The sequence below is a fragment of the Ptychodera flava genome, chromosome 11 (genome assembly GCF_041260155.1).
Source record: "Ptychodera flava strain L36383 chromosome 11, AS_Pfla_20210202, whole genome shotgun sequence".
NCBI classification, from domain to species: Eukaryota; Metazoa; Hemichordata; class Enteropneusta; family Ptychoderidae; genus Ptychodera; species Ptychodera flava.
Window position 1 is genome coordinate 20,328,431 of NC_091938.1, and position 26,200 is coordinate 20,354,630.

A 26,200-nucleotide genomic window follows, 5' to 3' on the forward strand; every position below is an offset into this window, starting at 1 on the left:
AGTCTATGCTGTAACCGAATTTCATAGTCACATATTCATCACCTTGATTAAGTTACAGTGTATTGTGTGGTAGTGTGTATGTACACGTGTGCACTTTGTGAAACTTTCCAGCTGTGTGTGGGAGACAGTCAAAATTGCATCAACTAAACTTTGTTTTGAACGGCCGTTTTTCAAAATGGGAATATAGCTGAGTTGTTTTGATGGCTGACTTCTAGCTCTCCTGGGTGAGAAAGTGCAGTACCGGTAGAAATGAAACCAATAAAAAAGCTATTGAATTTTCTGCCATGGTTGGATGGTTCTGCTGGTAGATAGTGTTGTCACTGATGCTATCTGAAGCCCAGTTCATTAATGTATTCATGAATTGCTTTTATTCATTTTGTGTGCATTGTGTGGCAGGTCTCAATGATAATATTAATAATAACAGTAAAAAGCCAATTATGACAATGGAACCAACAACAACAACAACAACAACATCAATAATTTCTTGATATCATTTTACCCAAACTTAGAAGCCTGTGTTCAGAGTGAGAAAGAAAGAAAGAAAGAAATTATATATATATATATATATATATATATATATATATATATATATGATAGACAATACACCTAGTCATTTTGAATAGTAGTTCATTGACACCTTTCAGCAATGTAATCAGAATTGAACTTGAACTGAACTTTGCCAGAGTAAATGAGTTCACTGACCTGCATGTATATGAACTAGTTCAGTTGGTTTACTGAAGGATATTGAACTACAGTCTGATGATCATCACTTGTGTAAGGCAGTTCTTGACCCATTTTTTGAAGATCGACACCTGTGTAAATGTGGCAAATGAAAGACAGGCAATTTAAAGAATAGTAAAAAAGTGAAACACATAGATACCTTCTTACAAGATACCTTTGTCCCCTTTTACATTTTAAGAATATGCAATCATTGACAATTCTGCTATCTATCGTTATTCATCAATATAACACTATGCTGTAACATTTCGATACATTTTTCTTGCCATTCTACTGAGAATTTGGTGGCCGATTTGTAACTTAATCATCACCATGGTGTAAGCGGACGAGTTAGCAAACTCAAATGTCTCTGCTGAATCACCAAAGCAGACAAGTTTACAAAGCTAGGTTTCAGCGAAAGTTTCGCTGGTTGGCTGACATTTCTTTGATTGGTATGCTGTAGGCCTGAAACAGATTCTCTCACAATCAATCTCTTGATTCACGCAGAGATCCCTTAATCCATGATAAATCCTGAGGGTTAAATTTCTCCAGGCTTCTCTCATAAAGGGGGGATGTTGCTCCCTGCTTTAAAATTTAGGGGGATTCTGTTCTGATTGCGGGGACTATAATTAATTATGAAAATTTAAGCTATGCAAATTAAGTTTTTTTTTTCAAGGTATTAGAAAATTAAGGTTATAGCATTATATAGTCAAATATCAAATTTAAACTATGCAAATTAAGGGTTTTTTTTCAAGCTATCAAATTAAGGTTAGAGCATTAGTCATATTACAAATGTTGACACTCCTGTTTCTTTGTATTCTTCCGTCCAATAAATGTTGAATAAATTAGACGCCTACACAAATCATTAACAATTCATTTATTTCAGCTCAAATATAATCTTGTAATTTGGAGGCCATCTCTAATAGTCCTTCAGCCGCATCACTTCCTTGTGCAGATAGGAAGCTTGTATGACTTTACTGTGGCTACATATAGCGGATTACATTAACTGTATGATGTTACATGTACGGTACATCAAAGACAGTAATCATGAAGTGGATATGCTACTGTAGTTAATACTCTGTGTAAACCATATCTTAAACCTCAATGTAGAAGGGTAACGCCTTTGTGATTGTCTTAAGGGGGATTTTGATTAGATGGGGGGGGGGGGGGGGGCATGATTTGCGCAATCGCACATCCTGGAGAAAACACTGAATCATACCACATCTTATCAATGCTTTTTTCTTGTCTTGAACAGCGATCAGGTTGAACACCTAAGAAAGGCCGCATTGTTATGTCCCTTGTCGTTTTTCCAAACGAGGTTTGTTTATTGATAGATGTGAATTAAAATGTTTCCGTTGGATCGTAGCATGGTGGTTGCGAGAAGTGAGTGCATGAGAAATAAGAATGAGGTTCATTCAACCGGAGGCCCAAAAAGTGTTTCTCCTGTTCACATGCCTTCAGGAAATAGGGTGATTTGGGCATGAGTTTATTTGTATTCCTCATTTTTAATGGGGTGAAGCCCATAAAAAACAGCAAAATTTGCACAAAATTGTGGATGTGTATTTTTTGATGAAACGAAAAAGAGTTCAGAGTCTGGGTTTTTAAATAGGGTTTGTCTGCTTACCAGAAGCATGTGCACTTTTATATTTTAGCTTGAAATTTACACTGGCTTCTGTTTCTGTTGAAACTTGTCTATAACTATAAAATGCCCAGAAACACTTTTATTAGATTTCATGGTATTAATACGGATATCTTTAAACTCTGGAATCAACCCCCTAATCTGGCTTTAACGATCGGTTGATACTTTATAATCGGTCAATTAGCAATAGAAAACACCCATCTTTTTGGTGTTAGTCGATCAATATCACAAACTGAACTTTACTGTTGACAGGTATCAATCAAAATGTTGCAAAAACAGTTTCAGATTGTTGGGAAGGCCACTCTAAACGTACTTGGAAATGGGGAAGCAATACTAATGTCAGGCCAGGCCAACACAAATTTTGAAAGACGACACAATCTTCTGCATAATAATCTGCCAACGATTTCAAAAATAAAAGTAAATGCTATATCATAAGGTACATAATCTCTAATGTATTCTGGTTTGTTTGGTTTTTTTGTTTGTTTACAAATACATAGATTGATTAAATAACAACATAGCTGAAATCAAAACTTGAAGATGTGTGTTTGTCTGAAATGAAGCAACAAATAAAACAAAAAAAATATAACATGAACACCAGATCAGCAAAACACTATGGCCAAACTGAACACTCTGCCCAGACAAACACATTCAAGTATAATGTGTCGTTTAATTTTTGCAACATTAAAGTTTGGCTCATAAATTTGATAGGCTTACATTAAATGATAGTTGTTTTTGATTGCTGTTTGGTCATTTACAAGCATTTAAAAAGTGTCAATCATTTAATTTGGGGATAGATGACTCCTCAGTTTTCAGATCTTCCGGAAATACTTTGAAGAATCAGGGGATTCCAGCATTAATTTAGGAAACCCTTTTATTTGGTAGAGGGATGAACGGCAGTGACATTTTCTCATTTGGTTCTGATTCGTTGTCTTGTCAACAAGTCTTGAAGGTACACAGTTGTTACGCTGTAAAAATTGATAAAGCTAATACATACAATATCAAGTTATGAAAATAGAAATACATCGTGACTTTTGTTTCATGATGAGAAATACCAAGGGGACTGTGTAATCCTTGGATGCAGTCTTCATCAAATTGCTTTTTCTGACAGAGATGTACTCAACTGGAATCAGCCTATAACCATGAAAAATGGATTTGCTGTGTTTCCGAGGTAACCAGCATTCTGTTCCCAGTGAAATGTCATATCGGCTTCACTCACCTAATTCCATACCCGAATCAAAGATTCTACCCTATATGCTGTAACAGTATTTCTGTTCTATGAAACAGACAGCCAGCACGTATCGGGCTAATCATGCAAACACTGACGTTAGACTAATTTATTGAGACTCATAAGTGTGATTAATGTACCATGAGTTCATATAATTTTGAATCATTGGCGATGACTAAAATGTAATCGTGGTGTTATTAGCAGTTATTAATTTTATAAAGTAATATGTGGTGTCACTATTCAAGAGTCAGCCTTTTGTGTTCAACTAAGAGACTGTAAAGAAAGCTGATTAAATTACCCCTATCATTACACTCAATTTGTTTGTGTGTTAGTGTAAATGTGAGGCTTGTCATAATTAGGTAACATTGCATTGAATTTTTTGCAGTACAATGGACTTCATGGTTTTCCATTCCAATTTATAGCTGTTATAGAGATTGCGGAATATGTTAAAAAATAACAGCATAACAGACCAAGAATCACAAGAAGAGATTAATTTCAACTGTGGATGGCACAAACCAAAATACTGAAATTGTTCTAGGTTTTAGTCTTCAGCAGTTGTGTAGACTTGGGTTGGATGCAAATCAATTTTAAATGGTGCACATTGATGTACAAATACAATACAATGATATCTCAAATTTAGCTGGCAGAATCCGTGCCAATTTGTTGATTTGAAAGACATTTGATACATTCATTTTACCTACAGCATTGTAACTCTACTATTACTCTGTCATGTGAACAATGGTGTAATTGTTGAGAATTGCCAAATTCATTGCCACAACCTTATCATGGTAGTTTGAGCACAATAGCTTATTAATAGCTTATTAATGCAAAGAGCATATATCAGTGATCATACCAAGAAGATTGAGTCATATGCTTGTGAAAAAAGTAACTCACTTAGGGTTCCCGATTACATGTAAATGATCACCTCATCCTTGAATATGCAAAAGAGTTCCATTCTGAGTATAATAAGATGATTTTCACAAACCCAGTATCCCATGGCAACTGCCATTCTCAGTACTGAGCACTTGAGGAGTGGTTGTAATCTGGCAACAGCTGTAAGTGATAGTTTTGCCGTATCACAATCTGCACCAACCATTCTAGTGTTACAACAGGGATCACTTTCAAATTTCTCAGCAAAGTAGTGACTATTGAAAACACTTGTTGCTGTTTTTCACTTTCTTTTCACATGTAGTGCAAGTTGTGAGCATAAAAATACATCAAGAATACTGGAATGGAAGTCCCAGAGTGCTACCTGGTGGGCAGGATCGACCTTTGCACCATCTGAACTGGGCAGGACATTGCATTTACTGTACATGGCAAAATTTAGTTCAGTTGTAGTTCACTTTTGGCTTCAAAGGGAAAATATGTGACCATTCAGCTATATAAGCATTCCCTACTGTATCATAATTATCTACTGTATAAATTTTGCAGTTGTCTCTGGAAAGATTGAATGCCTAAAATCGTAGCCATAATTTTCTATGTCAGATTAATTCATCCATGTGTTTCCCTAAAAAACACAAAAAACACAAAATAAAAAAAAAACAAACAAACAAACAAACAGAAACTTCATATGTAAATAGACACTTCCTCAAAGGCCTAGTTATACATGATTGACTGCATGTAAGTATGCAATCTAAGAAGAGAATTCCAGCGCCATGAAAATGAACTTGAGCAAATTAACCATTAGCACCTCCCTAGAGTATTCTCATTTTCAAATTGTTATGAAGTACATTGAACCGTTAATCACTGATATTACTGTTTTGATCACAATGCAAGAATTCCACAAATTACTAGGTGTGATATTTAAGCAATAAAGCACCCTTGGCCTAGGTCAGCGATTGGTATATACCACAAGATTTTGACACATAGTCCTGTGCATATATAGAGAGAACTGATCAAAACCAGGTGATGTACCCTTTCCTGAGGTGGTTTATTGCTCTTGTCTTACCAGCAGAACACAATATTGAAGTTCTGACACAAAATATGTTATAAAAACGGATTTTTGCCTAGCTGTTAGAGCTCACACATCTTCTAACAGTGCCAGACAGTCTGATATTGCAAATACATATATAGCATTGTTATTTTACACTAATGACCCATCAGGTCATTATGCTCTGGTGTAATGGTAAAGCCATTATAAGCAAGGTAAATATTCATTCTCTGTGACGGAGCACACAAAATTCATTGTACAGGATATTAATTATACACCAATTTTTGCTACATCATCAGTAACCTTCAGTGAAATATGCATTTTCCTATATATGAAATTTAAGTGTGAACACAAATGACTATATCTGCATGGTGTAGGAATATCGTGCAAAATTAAGCATTCAATAATTTTTATATGTCACTGTTGAATCCAGGCTGACTGTAGTAAAAAAAAAATATATATACAGAGTTTTCTGTGTAACACAGGCAAATAAGCATGCTGACCATAAAAAAGTTTACGTATGTAGTTCTATTTACGTCAGTGACAGAGCCATAAAACAAAATGTTCAGCGTAGCATGGCACGTATCCCATGACAGTCTATCTCATTCCTGCAGGCTATTAATTTCTCAACTGTGAAATCATTCAGACTACGATCCTCAAAATTTCTGTCCAGTTCTTCTGACTGTAAAAAATCCCCTGTCTGATAAACAGAATTTTTGCATTCCAAGGATAGTGTGTTTTATTCTCGTAACAAGGCCAAGAAAAATGGGTTGATTGGGTGGTCATACAAAAAGTGAAAATGAGTGGGAAAGTAATGAGAATAGGTGGCTCCATAGTATATATCAAATTCACAGAAAGATAAGAGGTGTAAGACATTTGACACTATTAAACACAGTCTTGCATGGGTGAAAACAGCTATGACACTGACAAACTCTACTTGAACTGACATTATTTTTAGAATCTTATTGCCACAGGTAGCTTTGTATCAAACTGATGGTTCAAAGAGAGTGGCGAAATTTTCTGCTATTTTTTGTCATAGTCTAAAATTTTGATGCCAGTTTGATTATGAAATACAAAGAGTAGAAAAAAGAAAATATGTATAAGTATGTATCATTTAATGTCATGCTTTGTGATCTCGGTTCTCTAATGTCTGAAACTTTAATCTTGTCAATAACTTGCTGCCATTTATGAATATCATATACTGGAAGATGAAATTTTCAGCTTCTGTGGAGTCAATGATACAGGAATCATTATTTGGAAACTCCTGATGTTGAATGTGATCAAACCGACAGACCAAAAATAAGCAAACAAACTAACAAACAAAATAAGAACAAACAGTACACATCTCCAAATAAGACTGCATTCAAGTACCAATTATAGAGTGTACGCATTATTCAGAACAGTGAGGTGTCATCGTTATTTCAATAATTCACCTCTGTGGTTATACACTGTTCCATGCCTGACTGATCTAAATTTATGAATGTTAAGCCATTAAACATGTGGAAGTCATAGTAAACATAGTTTTACATAATTACGGTAAACTTTATTGCATGCAAATACACCATGGTAGTATGCAAGATGTGTAACGTAAGAATTAATGATTTGCAGTAAAAAGAAGAAGAGGAATGAATGGGCATAAACCATGCATCTATTGTTGTTCACACTTTACATGTAGGCTATGTAAGGCAAAAAAGATAAATTGCGCTGTTCCGATAACATGGTTTTCAAAAATAGGGTAGGTAGGTCGGCAGGAATTTTTTTCCAAAAATATTTTATTTTTAAATATGCATTTTCAGGGGGTCAGGGCGGTCAAACACTGGCCACAACATTTCCAGAAAAATGTATCATACAATGAAAGGAAAAACAAAACAAAAGAAGACATCCTCGTTCAAGCAAAAATCAAATGCCAAGTAACGAACAGGTTTGTCTTTCTTTTTATACTTCCATGTTTTATGTAGCTCTAAGAAGTTTAGGGTCGGCTGGTAAAAAATAGGTTGGGTTATCGGAATAGAACAGTTATTTTTGTTTGGCCTAACCTCAATACTTACAAAATCAATGGTGGTAAGGAAAAAATTCTTGTACATTGTACTGCAGGGAAGTTAACCTTTTGACCTCCTTCGTGGAAGTCTCCAAATTGTGATGCAAGGTAGATTACCAGAGAGTCAGAGATCAAATGGTTTCTAATGGAGTGGACATTTTGTCTCCAGACAATGAATTCATTTCCAAATCTTGGAGTTTGTGTAACGTTTTGATGCACAGAGAAAAACTAGCCTTTTGACAACTATAATGGCGTTGAAGCCAGTCTCTGTGTTATTTTCATACCTGCATAAACTTGTTCGTTCGAACATCGTCACGGTGCATCCCTTGTGTGAAAAATGTCAATTTATTTTCTACATGTAAATAAAACATGAGGCACTTCAAGTGTTTGAGTGATTACTGCATCACTCACTGTCATCTTCAGAATCTGAGCAAAGATTCACATTAGACATTGGGTGGCATGGTATTCCTAGTTATCAGTATCACCCTAAGCTCTTTCACTGGATTGTCTATATCCTTTTTGAAGGTGATAGTGTGTCACGCAGAGGACAAAATATTGTAGCAAACTGCATCAATATACATTCTGTGTGTGCATTCTGTGTAACCTACAGTACTGTAGACAGCTGTTGCCAAAACTGCAACTTGACACAGGATTTAACCCTTTTGTGCAGGGGATAGTGAAACTGAACAGATCTATTCTATTGAGAAAGGTCATGAAAATGCATGTGATGTGACAACTACATTACAAAGAAAAAAAATCACAAATGACCGAAAAATCTCGAACAATTGTGACATCTTTTAAAAAGTATTAAAACAAGATCTTTTGATTGTAGACTTTCCACATCTCAACATCTTGCAACATGTCCACTGTCTCTTGTTGGATTCAATTTTTGTTCGTGCTTCAGCAATCTCTATTGTAGGCACATGTATGCATGCACACTCCCATCAAACAGATGTGGCAGCCGGCTCATTGTTCTCCGGTTTTCAAAGGATTCACTCAATGTGGGTTTAAATTTTGAGCAGTTCTTTGAGAGGATCAGTGTATTTGATGACTGCAAAGTTCAAATGCTTGGATGTTGTATATAAAGCATAAAGCAACACTCATAACATTGTAACTAAATAGAATTGCACCTCCGGGACAGATACCAGTATTAGGCTGCTTTCAATGTTTTTGTATGCTTTACTGGTCCACCACTTGTGCGGGCTCATTTTAAGCTCTTGGAGAGAAAAATTTAAACCATCTGGTGAGAATCAAAAGTATTTTCCCCAACAAAGTTAACACAGAGATGGCGGCCATTTTGAATTTCAAATATCGGTAAATGTTAGGTAATTTGTTTCTCTTGTTCTGAACTTTGTAATGTGACCCATGATTTTGATTCTCAATTTGGTCAGAGAATGGTTGTTTCGTTTTCACTTTTTGGAAAGTTGAGCAAAAGTTTAAGTGTTTACACCCCCTAGTTTAGTTTTATGTCAACGGTAGATTTTTTAATGCATTTTATGATTTACCCACATTTTTAGGATAATCGGATCACTACATGCGATGTAGCTAATTCCTTCTATGTCAAGAAATTCCGTCACGTAATGTGCCCGCTAGGTCTCCATTTTCCGTAATTTTCCTGGAAATCCTTCTCCTAAAATTGATTACTTTACAGTCCTCAAGATATCGTACATGTGGCAGGAAATGCAGGAGGACATCGGTGGATAATGCCAGTCGCTGACTCTCGGCAAGACTTATCAGTCTCAATTTCCTGACTTGGTAAAATAGAGCTCGGCAATGTTGGAGGTTTTACAGATTTCTTGGGGCGTTTTTTCCAACTGTGAGTAGGAAGAACTGTGCATGTTCAGCATGAAAGAGCACAGCGTGTTGTAACTATACATTATAACTATACATTATAACTATACAGGCATGGCAAGACGTGTATTGAAAATACAATTACACGTTGGTGCACACTATGGCAAGCTGTGTAGCATCTGATGTTATTACAGGCTAGAACATGCTGTTGAATTTCACACAAGATTCACTGGAAAACATGAAGTACATGTATTTTGATTCAAATCCTAATGGTGGAGTTCATCTGTGGCATGACACAAATAATGTTGACCTAGACAAGTTGTATAGTGAATGACCCAAATATGCATGTTTTATTAGTCGTCCGGGGGGGACTTATAGATTGGGTCATATCCATCCGTCCGTCTGTCCGTACGTGCGTGCGTGTGCTCACGCAGATATCTCAGACATGCCTCGGTCAATTTCTTTCAAACTTTGCATAAGGATAGTACCCTACCCCATACAGATACACTCGATTTGTTTCACAATGTGATCAAATTGGTCGTGTTAGAGGACTTTTTAGTTTACACCTCCATAGACTCCCATGTATAAGGCAGTTCTCCATAGACTCCCATGTATAAGGCAGTTCTCCATAGACTCCCATGTATAAGGCCAAGTAAAATAAAAATTTACTTTCTCATCGTATTCATATTGCAAAAAGGATGCAGTGACACAGTTTTTAGTCCCCATGGATGAAGCCCAGGGCTTATAGATTGGGTCATGTCCGTCGGTTTGTCCATCCGTGAGTCCATCCATTCACGCAGATGTTTCAGACATTTTGACAAAATGTCACGTGACCTCGGTGACCTTTGACCTCAAATATACATATTTGTCCATAACTCAGTAACCACAAGTGCTACACCCTTCATATATGGTATAATGGGACACCTTATGACACCACATATTGTACCTCAATAATTATGTGCATATCTAATTTTGAGCGAGCCAATAGAGCTGGATGTATGATTTTTGGTATATTGGGATAACTTAGCAATACAATTTGACAAAATGTCACGTGACCTCAATGACCTTTGACCTCAAATATACATATTTGTCCATAATTGGTATGATAGGAGACCTTATGACGCCACATACTGTACCTAATTAATTGTGCACATATCTAATTCTGAGCAAGCCAATAGAGCTGGATGTCTGAATTTTAGGGATAACTATAGGATAGAAATTTTTGACAAAATGTCATGTGACCTCTTTTACCTAAAATATACGTTTATGTCAATAAATAAGTAACCACAAGTGCTATGTCCTTTATATTGAGTAGGATGGGAGACCTTATGACAACACACGCTTTACCTCATTAATTATGCACATATCTTATTCTGGGCAAGCGAATAGAGCTAGAGGTCTGATTTTTGGCATATAGGGATTAATTAGCAATACAATTTTCTTTTCAAAATGTCACGTGACCTCGATGACCTTTGACCTTGATTATACATATATATGCATAACTCAGTAACCACAAGTTCTATATCCTTCAATTTTGATAGGATATTAGACCTTAAGATGTCACATCTTGTACCTCATTTATTATGCGCATATGTATTTCTTGGCTGGCCAATACAGCTAGAGGTCTGATCTTTTTTCCCGATTTAGAACCATAACTTAGACATGCCTCATCTGTTTCAAATTGGGAACAACGACATAGACCTATGTGCCCATAGATCTCAACATATACACTCCAGTGATACTTCTTAATAACCACATTTCCCTGCCCCGTCAAGACTAATACTCCTATTACAAGTGGGGACTATGTCATTGTCAATGACTTGTTTTTTTTAAGGATTGACTTTTCATGTTATTTCTTAACACCTTGTTTATATGGAATATACTTTTGTACTGAGTAAAATAAGAAGTTTTCATGAAATTACAATTAATATCACTAACGTTTATGATGTCACAATTTAATCTTCACTGAACCCTATTTGGCAACACTTAATTGCATGGTTAACTGCATCGTGAAAATGCCGTTTCACTATTCCTGATACTGTTTTGCACGCGACTTTTGCCCATGGAGCCAGCTGGCAAAGTGACAAATTAAAATACACTGTATCGTAACTCAATAATCTTCCACCCTTTAATTTCTAATAATAGCCGGACCTCATTTTCGAAATGATATCCTTCCTAAGATGATGTTATTAATAGCAACTATTTTATATTGCTGCGTGATTGTTGACCGATCTCAATTAGGAAATTATATAGAGCAAAGCGGCATTCTCATTCCATGCTCTGTTTATTAGGAGTGAACAACGTAACATGATAAAACTAGTTTTATGCCCCTAAACTGTCTACACTGGTATGTATGAGGACTTTGGAAGGAGGCCAAGGTAGAATACACCTTAGAGATAGATATCTGGACCCTCCAACTTTCTGGTCTTCTACTTGTGAAGGCTCATTTTGAAGCTCATGAAGCAAATAAAATGTTCACTGGTTTAATTTGTGAAAACCTTAGTTTTAAAACAGGAATTGCGGCCATTCTTAACTTTAAGTGTCGGTAAATATTGAGTAGTCTGTTTCTCTAGTACCAAATTTTGTATGATGACCCCTGTTTTTTTTTTATTCCAAATGGAAATGATTAGTTATGAGTATGGGCAAAAGTTTGAAAAGTCTTTCAATTTTAAAGGCGCGAAGTAGAAGGCTTCTGCTCAGATAAAGTCTATAACACTTGGCTACTGAAAGTATTGAGATATGTAATGCAGTGTGAATAGTACCCTGGCTGCAACCTACATGTTTCCATTTCTGCTTTCTGCTCTTGAGTCTAAATGAAACCATGTTCAGCTACCTCATGCAAAATGCATTCACTAGCAGTTTTCAATGAATTGGTGATGTGTTGGTGATGTATTCATTGCTTTGATAAGAGTTTGTGTGTGCAAGTGCTTTATGAACTCCACAGCATGCTGAGGGGTCACTGTCTTATTGTAACAATTTAGGTCAGTTATTGAACCATTCTCTTTTGGGGATTTGGCTGAGTGGTTTTGACTTTGATGTCATCACTAGGTGACTGTACTGTTGTGTGTTTGAACCTGATCAAGAATTTGCTGAATTTGTCTCTTCAGAAGTTTAATTTTTTTGTGTCTCCATCGGCAATTTTGTTGAACCCCGGCGGGCAGGTGGTGGACAGGATACAGCTGATTGCGTGAAAGTGTTAGAACTTCTTGAACAGGGAGTGTGATGGAATTATAAATGATTTTTAAATAATTTGAACAGGCTTTAGAAGTCTAGCAAATGTTATGCATTCATGTACAAAATGCTTATCATGCAAATGATGTTGATTGTGATAATGGCCTGTAAAGACGGGAAAGGCAAATTTATGTTGGATGGGTTGGGTAGAAGAAGAGCACTTTGGTTTGGTAGAGGGATGGGGAATAAATAACTTAGATGGTCAAAAGGGGATTACTTATAAAATTGCAAATGGTGCAAGCAGTATCAGTTTCCCTGTCAAAATTTTACTTTGCTAAAAATACCAAAGAATAGTGTATATGTATTGACAAGATAAATACACTCCTGGTCATATCCTAAGGAATCTATATCACTTTGAAAGCATGTCCTATAAGGACTCTTCTTCCCCCAACCACCAAGTGATCATTTCAAAAGCATTCTGATAGTGTCTGTTGCAAAGAGAGGTGAGCTGGGCAGTATGATATAAAACCGGGATTCTCGATGAATCCCCCCACGTTTTTTCAATGATGTATGTGGTAATGTCTTTGAAACGGCAAGAAAAACCGGACGGGACTGGCAAATTAAGCCTGAGGATATGTGTATAGCATGGCAAGAAATTTCAGTTGGAAATCCATACATTCAAGTCTTTTGAGTCTGTCTAGAAGTGTCTGTATTAAAATTACCTTGCATCAGCCATATACCAGGAGACATGCAATGATGTAAAATTTTCTCATACCAGAGAGATCAAAGCTGCATCAGTTTTTGCTCAGAGAGCACACATACTGTGTAATTGCATTTATCATCAGGTGTGAGATGGTACAGTACCTAGGGCACTCGTTGGATATTAGTATTAAAAATGCATGCCGTCACATGCCTGGAGGTATACCATATGTACCGGTATTAACAGTTCAACATAACCAGTAGGTCCACCAGGGACCTAGGAAAAAGTCAAAACCATAGAGATAGTCTGAATTTTACGAAATAACTATCAGTGAGGATAATAATATGATGATGATAAAGGTATTAAAGTAATATTTATTTACTATGTTGATATTTGATGATAATTGAGTCAGAATTTCAGCGATCATGTTATTGTAAGAATATAGGCTTCCACTATTGGCTATGTGTATGCCCTATTAGCTAGTGTTTGCTAGACATGAAAATCAGACGTACTGTATGAAGTTACATACGATGTCTTGTCCAGTTAGAATAATTCACTGAAGTGGTAATTTTTTCAGTGGAATTGGGGATACTTGCATGGATTTAATTACAGCTGTTTAATTTGATTCGACTATTACGTCAAACTTGGCAGACTGTTTGACAGGGAAATGACCGCTTTCTAGTACAGAAAATCAAAATTAGTCCTCGCTTTATTTTCTTACGAAGATTTCAGAAAAACGGTGATGTTAATCTTTACTACCTGGACTTTATGAACACCAACTACAATATAGACTAAACAGAAGCTTGTAAGGTAATTCAAATGAGGTGAGGGAAATGTTAAAAGGTATAGTTTAGCACTCTTCCAGAATGTTAACCCTTTGAATATTGTAATTTTTCCCACCAAAAGTTTAATGCAAAATTAAAACTCCTTTGTATGAATTTCTCTGTGTTTTTCTTGATAATTTTGGACCAAATGAGCATCATATGTTATTGGCTACGGATTTTTATCAAAATTTTGGCAAAAATCTGGGAAAAAATGACCCTGGTATATTATATGAAGGTGACTTAAAATTGACTTGGCGCTCAAAGGGTTAATATAGTCCAAGAAAGTGCCAAGAAAGAGAGATATGCTACTTTTTTCCCAGTTAGCTGAATCATAGAGAAGATATTGTTTGTAATTGAATCACAGTACAATTTCACTTCTGTGGGTAGATCACACTTGTATTTGTACATATTTTTAATGTCCATTTTCCCACACAAATGTATTCAGCATTGGGTATGTTTGTATTGATCAACACTGCTATTTACATCGCAATGGTTGTTCAGTCAGAGGAAGTGTCAGAGAATGTACATCGTATTGAAATTCACCAATACAACTCCTGGACAGAAATAGCTGCATCCATGGAGGGACCTAATTAAATGTTGATCCTAGACAGAAGCTGATCGATGCAGTATACAGTCAATGTGAATGCAGTCCAACAATCATATATCTTAGAATTAATAGCGTGAGTCTACACTATGCATACACAGATATGCAGATATTAAATGTTGATAACAATTGTATAATTCTCATTGGAAATTAACACAATCATATTAAAATGCCAAGTCTGGTTGTGCAATACAGTCTGGCTGTAAAATATCCATGGTCACAATATTTCATCAAAAGAGACAATAATGTCCATGAACTAAATGTAAGCGATCAATTTCCTTCAGTGCCATAATGTGTCTGTGCCATAATGTGTCCAAATAAAGAAACAAGTCAAAGAAACTATTGACAAAACAGATTTTTAAACTTTGGTGGTAACTTGTACTTGATCATTACAGGTCATAATACTTAATACAACTGTATTCTGCATTTTGTTGAGGGGGAATCTTATTCTCTTTCTCTATTTGGAGCCAGTGTGAAAAATCCTATTGATCTCAGAAAGTGTGATTTAGTGGTTTAAGAGAGTTTGCCGATAGGGGAGGGGGAAAAGCCTATGGCAGTACAGGAACTTTTTAATGGGAGGGGCTGAAACTTGATATATGCGGCTTTTTTAGTCGGGAGGGCTGGTATTGGATATGCCTTAAAACTGAAAGTTTAAACTTTTTCTCATAGTTTGCTCAAGGGAACTTTCAAAGATTCTCTTTCACATAATAAAAAATAAAAAAATAGGGAGTAACCATGCTGTGCATGTGGTGAAGATTTAGGGAACATTACCTAAAGTGAAATTTACAAATATTTGAAATTCAAAACAGCCACTATGCCCATTTTAAGTTTTTATTGGAAAAAAATCAAGATGTTGGAAACTTCATTTTCTTCACAGTCTTCAAGTTTGGTCCATAAAGCAGCAGACTATAGACCAGTATTGTAAAAATTTTAGAGTCTGGAAAACTCTTCGTTGGTGTATTTTGCCTGAAGCGACTCCACGCTTGAATTGTGACCTGGCTGTCATATCATAATGATATAATACTTATCATTTGCGATGTTGTGTAAACAGACGGAGGTCTAGCGATATTTTCTAAAATATGACAATAATAAGCGTCACTTGTTTCTGTTCAGCTATACAACTCGTGAAATATTGCGGGTCAAACAATCAATAAATAACTTCACGGGTTATGTATGTTCATATTTCACGGTGAGGAATTTAACCATTGGCTTGCGCTGCAACAGTGAATATTACAGAATGACACCCATGCGTGGATACGCATGCCTGCATCAGCAGAAAGTCTTTTGAGAATTGTGTGGTATTGTTTCATTAGCCAGGCTCATCATACTGTAAATTCTGCGAGACTACAGTGCCAAAAAAATCATTAAATATTTTAAAGTTTCAGGGATATTATGCCAAAAATGACATATATATTGAATTTCTTCTGTCGTGATCTCCTTGCATTTTTTCATGTCATATTTTTGTCTCTTTAGTGAAAGGAAAGTCATATCAACACCACCTTTTGATTGTAAATTCTTCTATTGTGCATCACAGCTCACAAAGTTTTAAAGGATTCAGTGTGAATTTTTTTCACAGGAAGTGGCAGGTACATGTACTTCTGCAATAAGGTTATTTTTTGTCCTTCAAGTTGAATGTTAGAACATTTTGACATGCGAGAAAATCTCCATTATACTGTTTTAACCAGATCAACTTTGCGGTACTGTACCATCCTTTGACAGAACACCCTGAGTATTAAACATAAGGAAAAAGCATGCACAAGCAAAGTGTGACACATGTAAGATCATTTCTGTAGACTTTCAGACTAGTCTTGTTAACTGTTTGTTTGCTGACATCCAAGACACAACGTCTCCTTTACACCACTCCCCACCCCCCGTCACCACAGCAGTTAATGATTTAGCAGTTACAGAACTCTATCACCCGTACTTCCCAGTGTATTGATCCAAAAGAAAAAATTTCAACAATGGAACAGAATGTCGGCAGCAACTGCGATGTAAAGATTCATTGGGAAGAATTTGTGTTGAAAGGAAAAGGACAAATAATTTTATAGCAAAGTGAAATATCAACTATACTACCATATGCGTCGTGAGATGCGGCACTTTTTAATAGTACTTTACTAAGTCAGTTAAATGCTACAATTATTTGATTACCCCTTCAAAGAATATTCGCAATATGTTGTTTAGCTGATATCATCGGCCTCCATGGTTGCTCAAAATTCAAAATGTTGCAGATGGACAATTTGCCATTTTCAACTAGAGAGCCCAGCACTTAGCGTGTAATAAACCCAGATAACACAATCACATTGCAAGATTTAAATGAGATATGTTGCCGTGGCAACTGGTGCACCAGTGATACATGTTACAGGTGCGTACCAAAGTCCAGTGTACTTGTTGCGTGTTACGGAGCAGCATCAAGTCGTATGGTGGAGGATTTGGTACACAATGTGGAATAGTGTTCAAAAAGCTGATAAGTGTATGTGTTATTCAAATGCCGCTCAATATCTTAGCCATCTTAGAAAGCCTTCAACAGGTAAGGGAACATTTTTTCTTCACTCATTTCACCGTTCTAAAAGAACTGCACACTGTTCGAAATGCCTTTGTACAGTACTGTACTCTAACATTGCCATAGACTTTCTATTTTAGGAAGCTAGACAGACAAAACAATTGATTAAAAAAAATATAGGCTCTCCAACGAGTCAAAATCAAACTGAGAGACTCAGGCAGTTTATAGTAAAGCTGCAGGCAGTATTTTTCTCATCGCCAATTTTTATGTCCGTAGAATATAGGGTATGTGAACCCATCCAGGTGACGCGCACTGAGATATCAAGAATATGCGATCTTAAAAACTAGTCATACAAATGCCTACAGAGTTAATTAGTGCTTTTCCACAGTAATAAAGGGAGCTCATTGTGAAGACAGATTTAATAATGTACTCGTAAAATTTTACATTGCTTTTTTCTGGTTTAGTGCTCATCTGCAAAGAAAGTCACGTTGTTACCATCTTATCTACATAACTGTATATAAACATTTCTATATCAACATAAAAAAGTGATTCCCCTCGATGATACCATGATTGGTAATGGCTATCATTTTTTTATAATACCAAAATTTAACATCTACTTTGCTTCCCAAACTCAAAGTATGTTGCACATCGTGAAGGTGTTCTTGTTGATCAGAAAAACCCAGTCATACAGTTTGCACAAGATTCTTAAATCTGTATTTTTTTGTAAACTTATTTTACATCCAATTATAGGCTTTTTTGATGATTTTTTTTCATGTGTTCTAGGGTGGATAGGATGAAAAGAACCCACTTGTACAAATGACTTGTGTATTATTACTGCATAGATGGTTGGACAATATGAAAAGGGTGCTTTCTGATTGGGTAATACTCATGATATGACAAATAAGGCACGGAAAAATAGTCCCATACAGTAAATAGAATAAATGGTTTATCTCATTAGTTGAATACATAACAATAGTAAGTGGATTACCGGTATTTGTCATGTGCTGGGTTTTCTAGTCATATCTGTGAGTGACAAAATTGTTCCCCAACTGTTCTAGATTCTGTATATATGTTAGATTTTTTTATTTGTCATCAGTGTTCACAGTGTCTGGATTCTTGCTTTAGCATTCCATTGAATACTTGGGTTTTAGTATTTGTCATTCAGACTTATGCCAGTTGGACATGCCAGCTGGGGTATGACTGTGAAACCGAGGTAGGCAAGCTATAGTCATACTTTTGACAGCATACATGTATCTACCACCGTTTCTTTCTTCCTTTATGTAAATTTGCTTGACTTTTAATGAGTTTGCGATCTGTTACAAACCGACACTTGAAGTGGGTTTGTATAAGGTTTGCAGCTGTAGGTATAAAACTATAGATTACAAACACTGAGAAAGCCTTGTAAACCTCTCAATATTTTTGTTCAAACATGTGTAATTCACAGTGCCGGAGATTTGTATTTTTACTGCAGGGCGAAACATACACAATACAAGGAAAATGTAAAAAAAAATCTGAGTAGGCATGTAGAATTGTGAGAGTAGAAGTATTTTCTTTTTATTGCTGTGTACCACCTGGTGATACAACGGCAACTTAGTCCATACAATATTAATCAGCAGATATAGAGTGTTTCTGTTGAATGTATCATTTGGCATTTGTGAATGTTTTGGGAGAAAAAAAAGAAGCACTGTGTCTTTCTGTAGCACATATCCCCTGAAGGCGTTGGTTGAATAATGTTTTGAAAAAGGGATACTCATATTCCAAGGCTGTTTTCACCGCAGTAAATCAAGTGAAAAAATCATATACAAATGGATTTTTACCATATGCCCAGTATCACTTTCCTGTAAATCATTTGATTTCAATATTGCTCCAAGGAATTCTCACTCGTCGGTGAAACATACAGGGGTTTGCTTTGAGCTGTTGGTCATTACGGGAATTAGACATTAAAATTGAGGAATTAATTGCCAACACTGTTATGTGTAACTATCATCTAGCGGTATTACATGTAGCAGTCGATCACAAAGAAATCAACTTTGCGAACGTGGTTTGGAAGGAGGTTGTAACGTAGTCAAAACAACAACACCAGGTCCCCATAAAGTGGGGCCTACAGATGATGGCTTCTGAACAGCTAGCTGGATGTCACGTTGTTTTGACTCGTGACTTCCTTTCAGACAATTTTTCAACTTTTGCAGAGTTGATTTATTTGTTATTGACTGATATTACTGCCCAGATGATAATTACAGCAACACAAACCACTGTAATTGATAAGTGATGCATTTGTGGATGACTAAGGTATTTAAAGGGCCAGTAATGCTAACTTTTGATAATTTTTTCATGATTTTTATTTTGTATGTTAATTGCAAGTTCTTATTCTACTGCCTTAAGAATGTTAAAACACCGACTATTTAGCTTGTCAACTGTAGCTTCTATATGGGTAAAATGCATTGTAATTGTTAGCTCCGCTGTCAGCAACCCGGAGCCTATATATCAAATAGGCTGATATTCTGTCATTGTTCATTGTTGTTGTCCGTCTGTCTGTCGTCCATCGTCCGTCAACAATTGCCTTCTCCTCTGAAACAGCAAGTCTGATTGCTTTGAAATTTGATATGCAGTTTACTTTGGGTGACCCCCACTTAAGTTTGTTCAAATCGTGGTCAAAGTTGCATATTTGTATCAGGGGCATTTTTTGCTGTTTTTCAATGGTTAAAAAAATCTTCTCTGAAACCGCTTGTCCAATTGCTTTGAAACTTGATATGAAGTTTACTCAGGGTGACGTCAGTTAGATTTGTTCAAATCATGGTGAAATTTGTTGTAAAGCAATGTTTGTCATTTTTGGCCAAAACATCCATAAAAATCTTCTTCTTCCAAACTACCGGTACAAGTCAGATAGCTTTGATATTTAGTATACAGGTTCCCACAGATGATCTAAATGTGATATATTGAAATTATGATAAAATCTGCAATTTTGTATTTTCGGTGGCAATTTTTTGCCATTTTTGGTCAAAAAATTTGTTTCTGAAAAACCGCTTGTCTGATAGCTTTGATATTGGTATATAGATTCCAAGGGGTTATTTTAATGTGATATATTGACATTATGATGAACTCTGCTATTTCATTTTTGGGGCAATCTTTGCCATTTTTGGTAAAAAATATGATTCTCAAAAGAACTACTCATCTTATGTGTTTTCAGAGATGATATTAATGTGATATATTCAAATTATGATGAAATCTTCAATTGTGTATTTTTGCAGGTATTTTTGCCATTTTTTGTCTGGCCACTGAAATGAGCTATCAAAGATTTCCACCTTCTTCATGATCACATGGGTCAAAATAGTCACTCTCTACATAAGACAACGAAGCTATCAGTCGCTAGGTTGCTTGTTTACATTTGAATTCTAGTCCGGACCAGAATTCACTTGTCAACAATAGCAATGCAGTTTACACATGTACAGGCTGAGTTGTAAAGTTGAATACTGTGTATCTCATCATGCTTTGGGGAGTAGAACTAGAAATTATGATTGACATTAACAATAATAGAGAAAAATCATCAAAAGTTAGCATAACTTACCCTTTAATTGCGACTGGGTTAAAAAATCATAGCTTTATATATCACCAATTTAATTACATGACGGTCATTATATGTTTGGACTATAAGTCGGGTACATCATATATTGTACTGATGAAGCAAAGATCTATACCATTGAAACATCCCACCTTTCTTTTTTCCAATCACACTTTATAACTCAGTGCTGGACCAAAATTACTACATTTATCGTTTCCAATTATTACTGAATGACATTTCGGTTTTGAAATGAGCTGATTGAGAATTCAAAAGCTGAAGTTATTTGAACCCCGTCGCGAACACTTTGCTTCGGATGGAAAATGAAAGAGAAGAAGAATTGTAGATATGAGAGCTTACAGAAGTCTGGCGCTCAACTTCTAGCCCTTATCAGACGGACATAGTAGTTGAACCAGTATTTATTATATAGTGTAATGAGAAATCCTCTAATCAATAATGTTGAATCTGTTTACCCTGAAATTTCTTTACTTTCCAGATTAAATCAAGTTTGTATAATTTGAGTACATTTTTAGACCGAGAAAAATATATTACTGCATTGCTGTGGTTTGGGAAAATATGGAAAACAATTCAGTCAATGGGGTACATTGTAAACTACTTTATAAATAGTTCTTGGAAAATATAGCTCATAGGCACTCTTACAGTGGCAATATAACATGCATTTTATCACATGGTTGCTTTGCATAATTTGATAACTCTTTCTGTCAGTAATATCTGGTTTTTATGCATTTATTCAATTGACAAGTTTGCAGTTTTTTAATTAAATTTGATGTGCTATAATGAAATTTAGACATAGTTTGTTTCAATATGATGCAGCTGAAAGTGAAAATGTTCAAGTCTGGTTTTATCTGTGAGCGGGAAGCAGGCTGGCACTAAAATTGCTGTAACAACAATGTGATCGTTCAAGGTCACCTTTGTTAACATACTTTTAATATCAATGTTTTGACTGTAATTTTTTTTCATTTTGAGAAGCACTTTCCGAAACAAGAACATAAAAAGTTTGCCTTTTAACTGAAAGGTCCATCCCTGAGTGAAATGCAAACAAGAATGATGCATAACCTTATCTTTACGCCCCGTGAGAGCATGTGTGCAGCAGGTGATTGATAACTCCGGCCAGAGACTGGCCAACTGTGGTGACCCAGTGGGTTTATATTATCTGATTCATATCAGGTGTAAACATAAAGATGGCAAGGATGGCTCAGTCTTTACCATGCAATGACTGGCTCTCTGCAGATTTCAGTCTGTCTTTGCAGGCAACGTCAGCTAAGAACAAAAGTAGGGTTTAAAGAGAGCCATTCCCGTGTCTGACTGTAATCAGATCATTGTCAAGGCTACAAGCACATGGAATTTTTGATACCCTCATGCCTATGATTATAAAGCTTACAGAGAGGGAAAATTAAAGGGCATATGACGTACTGAATGTCAAAAAATACCCGGAGAAAAAGTCAATCACCATTAAATTGATATTCGCCAAGAGAGAGCAGTTTCAGGATGAATTTGATTGAAGAAGGGCAGAGCCTTTCATGAACAAATGTCAGAAGGTAGAGATTTACGTCAAAATGCCATGACCTCTGCTTTGTCTTCAGCTTCTCATTTAGCTTACGGGGACATCAGGATTCTAACCATGACCTTTAATCTCAGGTTGATTCAATTTGGCTATGATGAGCCCGCTTCCAGGTAAAACAAACTATGAAAACGGAATTTTACTGAAAAGCATGGAAGAATTCTCTATCCAAGCATTAGCACGCTAAGTACCGAATTGTTTCTGGTAGTTAAACACAGTGGCTAGCAATCAGTGAGTCAGTCGTTACAAAATAGCAATGGGAACATTACATTGATCTCCTTCCAGTTTCTACGAAAATACAGAATCACACAATACCGAGCATCAGTCTATTATGGTGAAATCACTCGATCAAAGACCTAGAAATTTTCCAAGATATTAGAAAACTAATCTAATCTTCCCACAGATCTAAATTTCCTAGTAAGCTAATTTATAAACCTTTCTGTTTTATTTCCAGAAAAAAAGCAATTCAGTTGAAATGAGAGTTACAGCTCCTTTATTGATCCCAGGATGTCTTCCTCTGTTATCATGGTGTACGTAGTGTTTGCTTCAAGGGTTCAATTTCCCGTGTGATGACTTTGCTCAAATTCGCTCTGGGCCATTTTTTTCCTATTAATGGTACGAAAAGTTTCCAGTTGATGACTTCACATGGGGGGAAAATAACCCTGGAAACATAAGTTCCCCTCTCTGTTTCCTGAAAGGGGGAGGGGAGGGGAATCACAAATATGCCAAAGCAATCACGAACATGACAGCTCTGCATGGCAACCGTTGTTATGGCAACAGTAGTGCAGCTCCTTACATCAAGCTCATCAGATACACGTGCTTCATCAGTGCGATCACTGCCCACAGAGATTGGTATAGTGATGTATGATCCTCATGTTTTCAATTCTCTGGTCCATCGATTACTCTCTAAGACCCTTGATTGGGATGGAGAGAGTAGCAATTGTCCAGCATCTCTCTCAAATGGTTGCAAATCGAAAAAATTTAGCTGTCAGGGGCTTTATCTGGGTCATTTGGCTAAGCCATGGAACAACACACTTAACTGAACTCTTGATATTCTTGTGTGTGTTTATTTTGTTCATCTGCAACTTGAAGTTAAGCCAGAGACTCAACAGGGATTAAAGAACCTTTAACATCTGTGTACCATCATCATTTGATGTCCTCTAGAAACCCATTGACACCATATTTTCTCAGGATAGAGTTGAATGAAGGTAGCTATGGTAACCGTTACCATGGATGTTTACATCCATGCCGTTACCAATCCGTGCAACTGACTGTGTAATTATTCACAGGAGCCTAGAGGCGGTTTAGAAATACTGAACAAAAATGAGCATATATTATTAAGCCAATTAAGCAATTAACATGGTTGGAAATCAACTCGGTGATCAATGAATAAATGTGATTGCCATGCAGAACTTGTAGGTTATGTAAACGCAGTGAGATTATGTCAACTCTGTAAGGTCATGCAAACACAGTGAGGTTATGTAAACCCTGTGAGGTTAATTCAACTTCAAGTGAACAGTATTATGTAAATAATGATGTAACACGCTGTGATGTTATGTAAACTCTGTCATGACAAAGTTGGATTGAATACCAGTGATTATCAACCTACTGTATGCATAGGGTAAAAAAACTGATTTCCATCAAGGACTGGGGAGGGAAATCATAGGCGGTTTCCATGCAATGACTGGAGGGGAGGGGGCGGGGGGGAGTAGTGTACATGTAAGTAGAAACAATTGACCCAATTAGTGTTATGTATTTCGCACAATCATATTAATCTCAGGATTCGACATGCATTCATTTGTTGTATTGTTCATGTACAGTACAAAATTTTTAACCGTAAGTTTCCTTTCAAAAATTTTGTTGTCAAATATGGTCCACAGTCTCATGGGTGCAGTACGTATGTTGTTCATTTTGCCCTTGTAGATTTTGATCTGAAATGTTTGTTTTCTAAAAACGAAAAGACCCCAGTCACCAGTTTCACTTAACACGGCATTTCAGCAATTTATTTTACGTGTGTACATGAAGTTCAAATCATAATCCTGTTCTGTTATAGTCGTTCAAGGTTTCTGTATTTAGGAATTAAGGACTGTGAGGTCAAATGCATCTGTTCAAGTCATCCGCTGCCCTTTACTGTGTCCTTACCCTTTGCAGCGCATACGAGGCACACATACATTAATTTTGAATAGAGATGTTACTCTGTGTCGTTGACTCCATTCTTGCTGCATAGCTTCTATTGTCATCACTTCCATGCCAGCACTGCATGTGATCTGATCGCCAAAACACTTGTTGGTCATAATTTTTGAAACAGAATACTTATAATCAGGGTTTTAACTGCCAAAGATACCAGTCTGTACGATATGTCATTTCACACATACTTGCCTCCCATATTGTAAAAGGCCTTCTCAGGTTTTTAACAGACGTATACACACATAGTGATCAAACTTCAAATGTATTTTGATTGACAATTTCCACTTGGTGATCTCTATAGTCTAGTGTCAGGCGCAAACCATCCTGATCAGTTTAAGTTTGGAATAATTGTTATCAAGAAATATTTAAATATTTCAGCTTTTCTATGCCTTCTCCCAGTCACTAAATGTATACACACTGAATCAGATATATGACAGAAAAACAGTCTCCACTTGCATTTGGTAACTGATTTTCTGCCAAAGACTTGTTCAACTTATTATCCTGATTATATACACAATGCTGATTCTTTTTAGTCCCCGCGGACGAAGTCCGGCGGGGACTTATAGATTGGGTCCCGTCCGTGTGCGTCCGTCCGTCCGTCCGTCCGTCATCAACAGTTTCTCAGACACTGCTGAACCAATTTTGTTCAAACTTGGCACAAAGGCATAGCACTATGACCTACAGATGCACATCAATTTATTTTGCGATACGATCCCATATGGCCGCCAGACGGCTATTTCATTACGATTTTTTCATGTACAGAGCCATAACTCAGGCATGTTTCAACGAATTTTATTCAAAGTTGGTACAAGGACAATGACCAATGTCATATATATGCATGTCGATTTTTTTTTTTGATACGATCCAATATGGCCGCCCGGCGGCCATTTTGTTTTGATTTTCTCATGTACAGAGCCATAACTCAGGCATATCTCAACCGATTTTATTCAAAGTTGGTACAAGGACATTGACCTATGTCATATATATGCATGTCGATTTGTTTTGTGATACGATCCAATATGGCCGCCAGGCGGCCATTTTGTTTCGATTTTCCATGTACAAAGCCATAGTCAGGCATATCTCAACCGATTTTATTCAAAGTTGGTACAAGGACGTTGACCTATGTCATATATATGCATGTCAATTTGTTTTGTGATACGATCCAATATGGCTGCCAGGCGGCCATTTTGTTTCAATTTTTTCATGTACAGAGCCATAACTCAGGCATATCTCAACCGATTTTATTCAAAGTTGGTACTAGGACATTGACCTATGTCATACATATGCACATTGATTTGTTTTGTGATGCAATCCAATATGGCTGCCTTGCAGCCATTTTGTTATGATTTTTTCGTGTACTGAGCCATAATTCAGGCATATCTCAACCGATTTTATTCAAAGTTGGTAAAAGGACATTGACCTATGTCATACATATGCACATCGATTTGTTTTGTGATACGATCCAATATGGCCGCCTTGTGGCCATTTTTTTACGATTTTCCATGTCCTGAACCATAACTCAGACATGTATCAAGCAAATTTATTTAAAGTTGGTACAAAGACATTGACTTATACCGTAGTATACATATGTACTTCAATATATATATGTACTTTGATTTGTTTCTCGATATGGTCCGATATGGCCACATGGTGGCAATTTTGTTATGGTTTTTTTCATGTCGAGAGCCATGACTCTGGCAAGTCTCAACTGATTTTATTCAAAGTTTGTAACAGGA

At 36.4% G+C, this 26,200-nt stretch overlaps 1 protein-coding gene across 2 annotated transcripts in view; it reads left to right on the forward strand.

The window, feature by feature from the left end:
* Positions 1-26,200, forward strand: part of LOC139143759 (nuclear receptor subfamily 1 group D member 2-like) — a 99,012-nt gene that overhangs the window by 36,036 nt on the left and 36,776 nt on the right. The window contains exon 1 of one of the 2 annotated variants that reach the window (XM_070714304.1): positions 17,040-17,166. The exons of the other annotated variant lie outside the window; for it this stretch is intronic. Coding sequence (XP_070570405.1) covers positions 17,079-17,166 — 88 coding nt within the window. The 5' untranslated portion in view covers positions 17,040-17,078. Of the gene's footprint in view, positions 1-17,039; positions 17,167-26,200 lie in introns of those variants that run through there. 2 annotated transcript variants of the gene reach the window in all.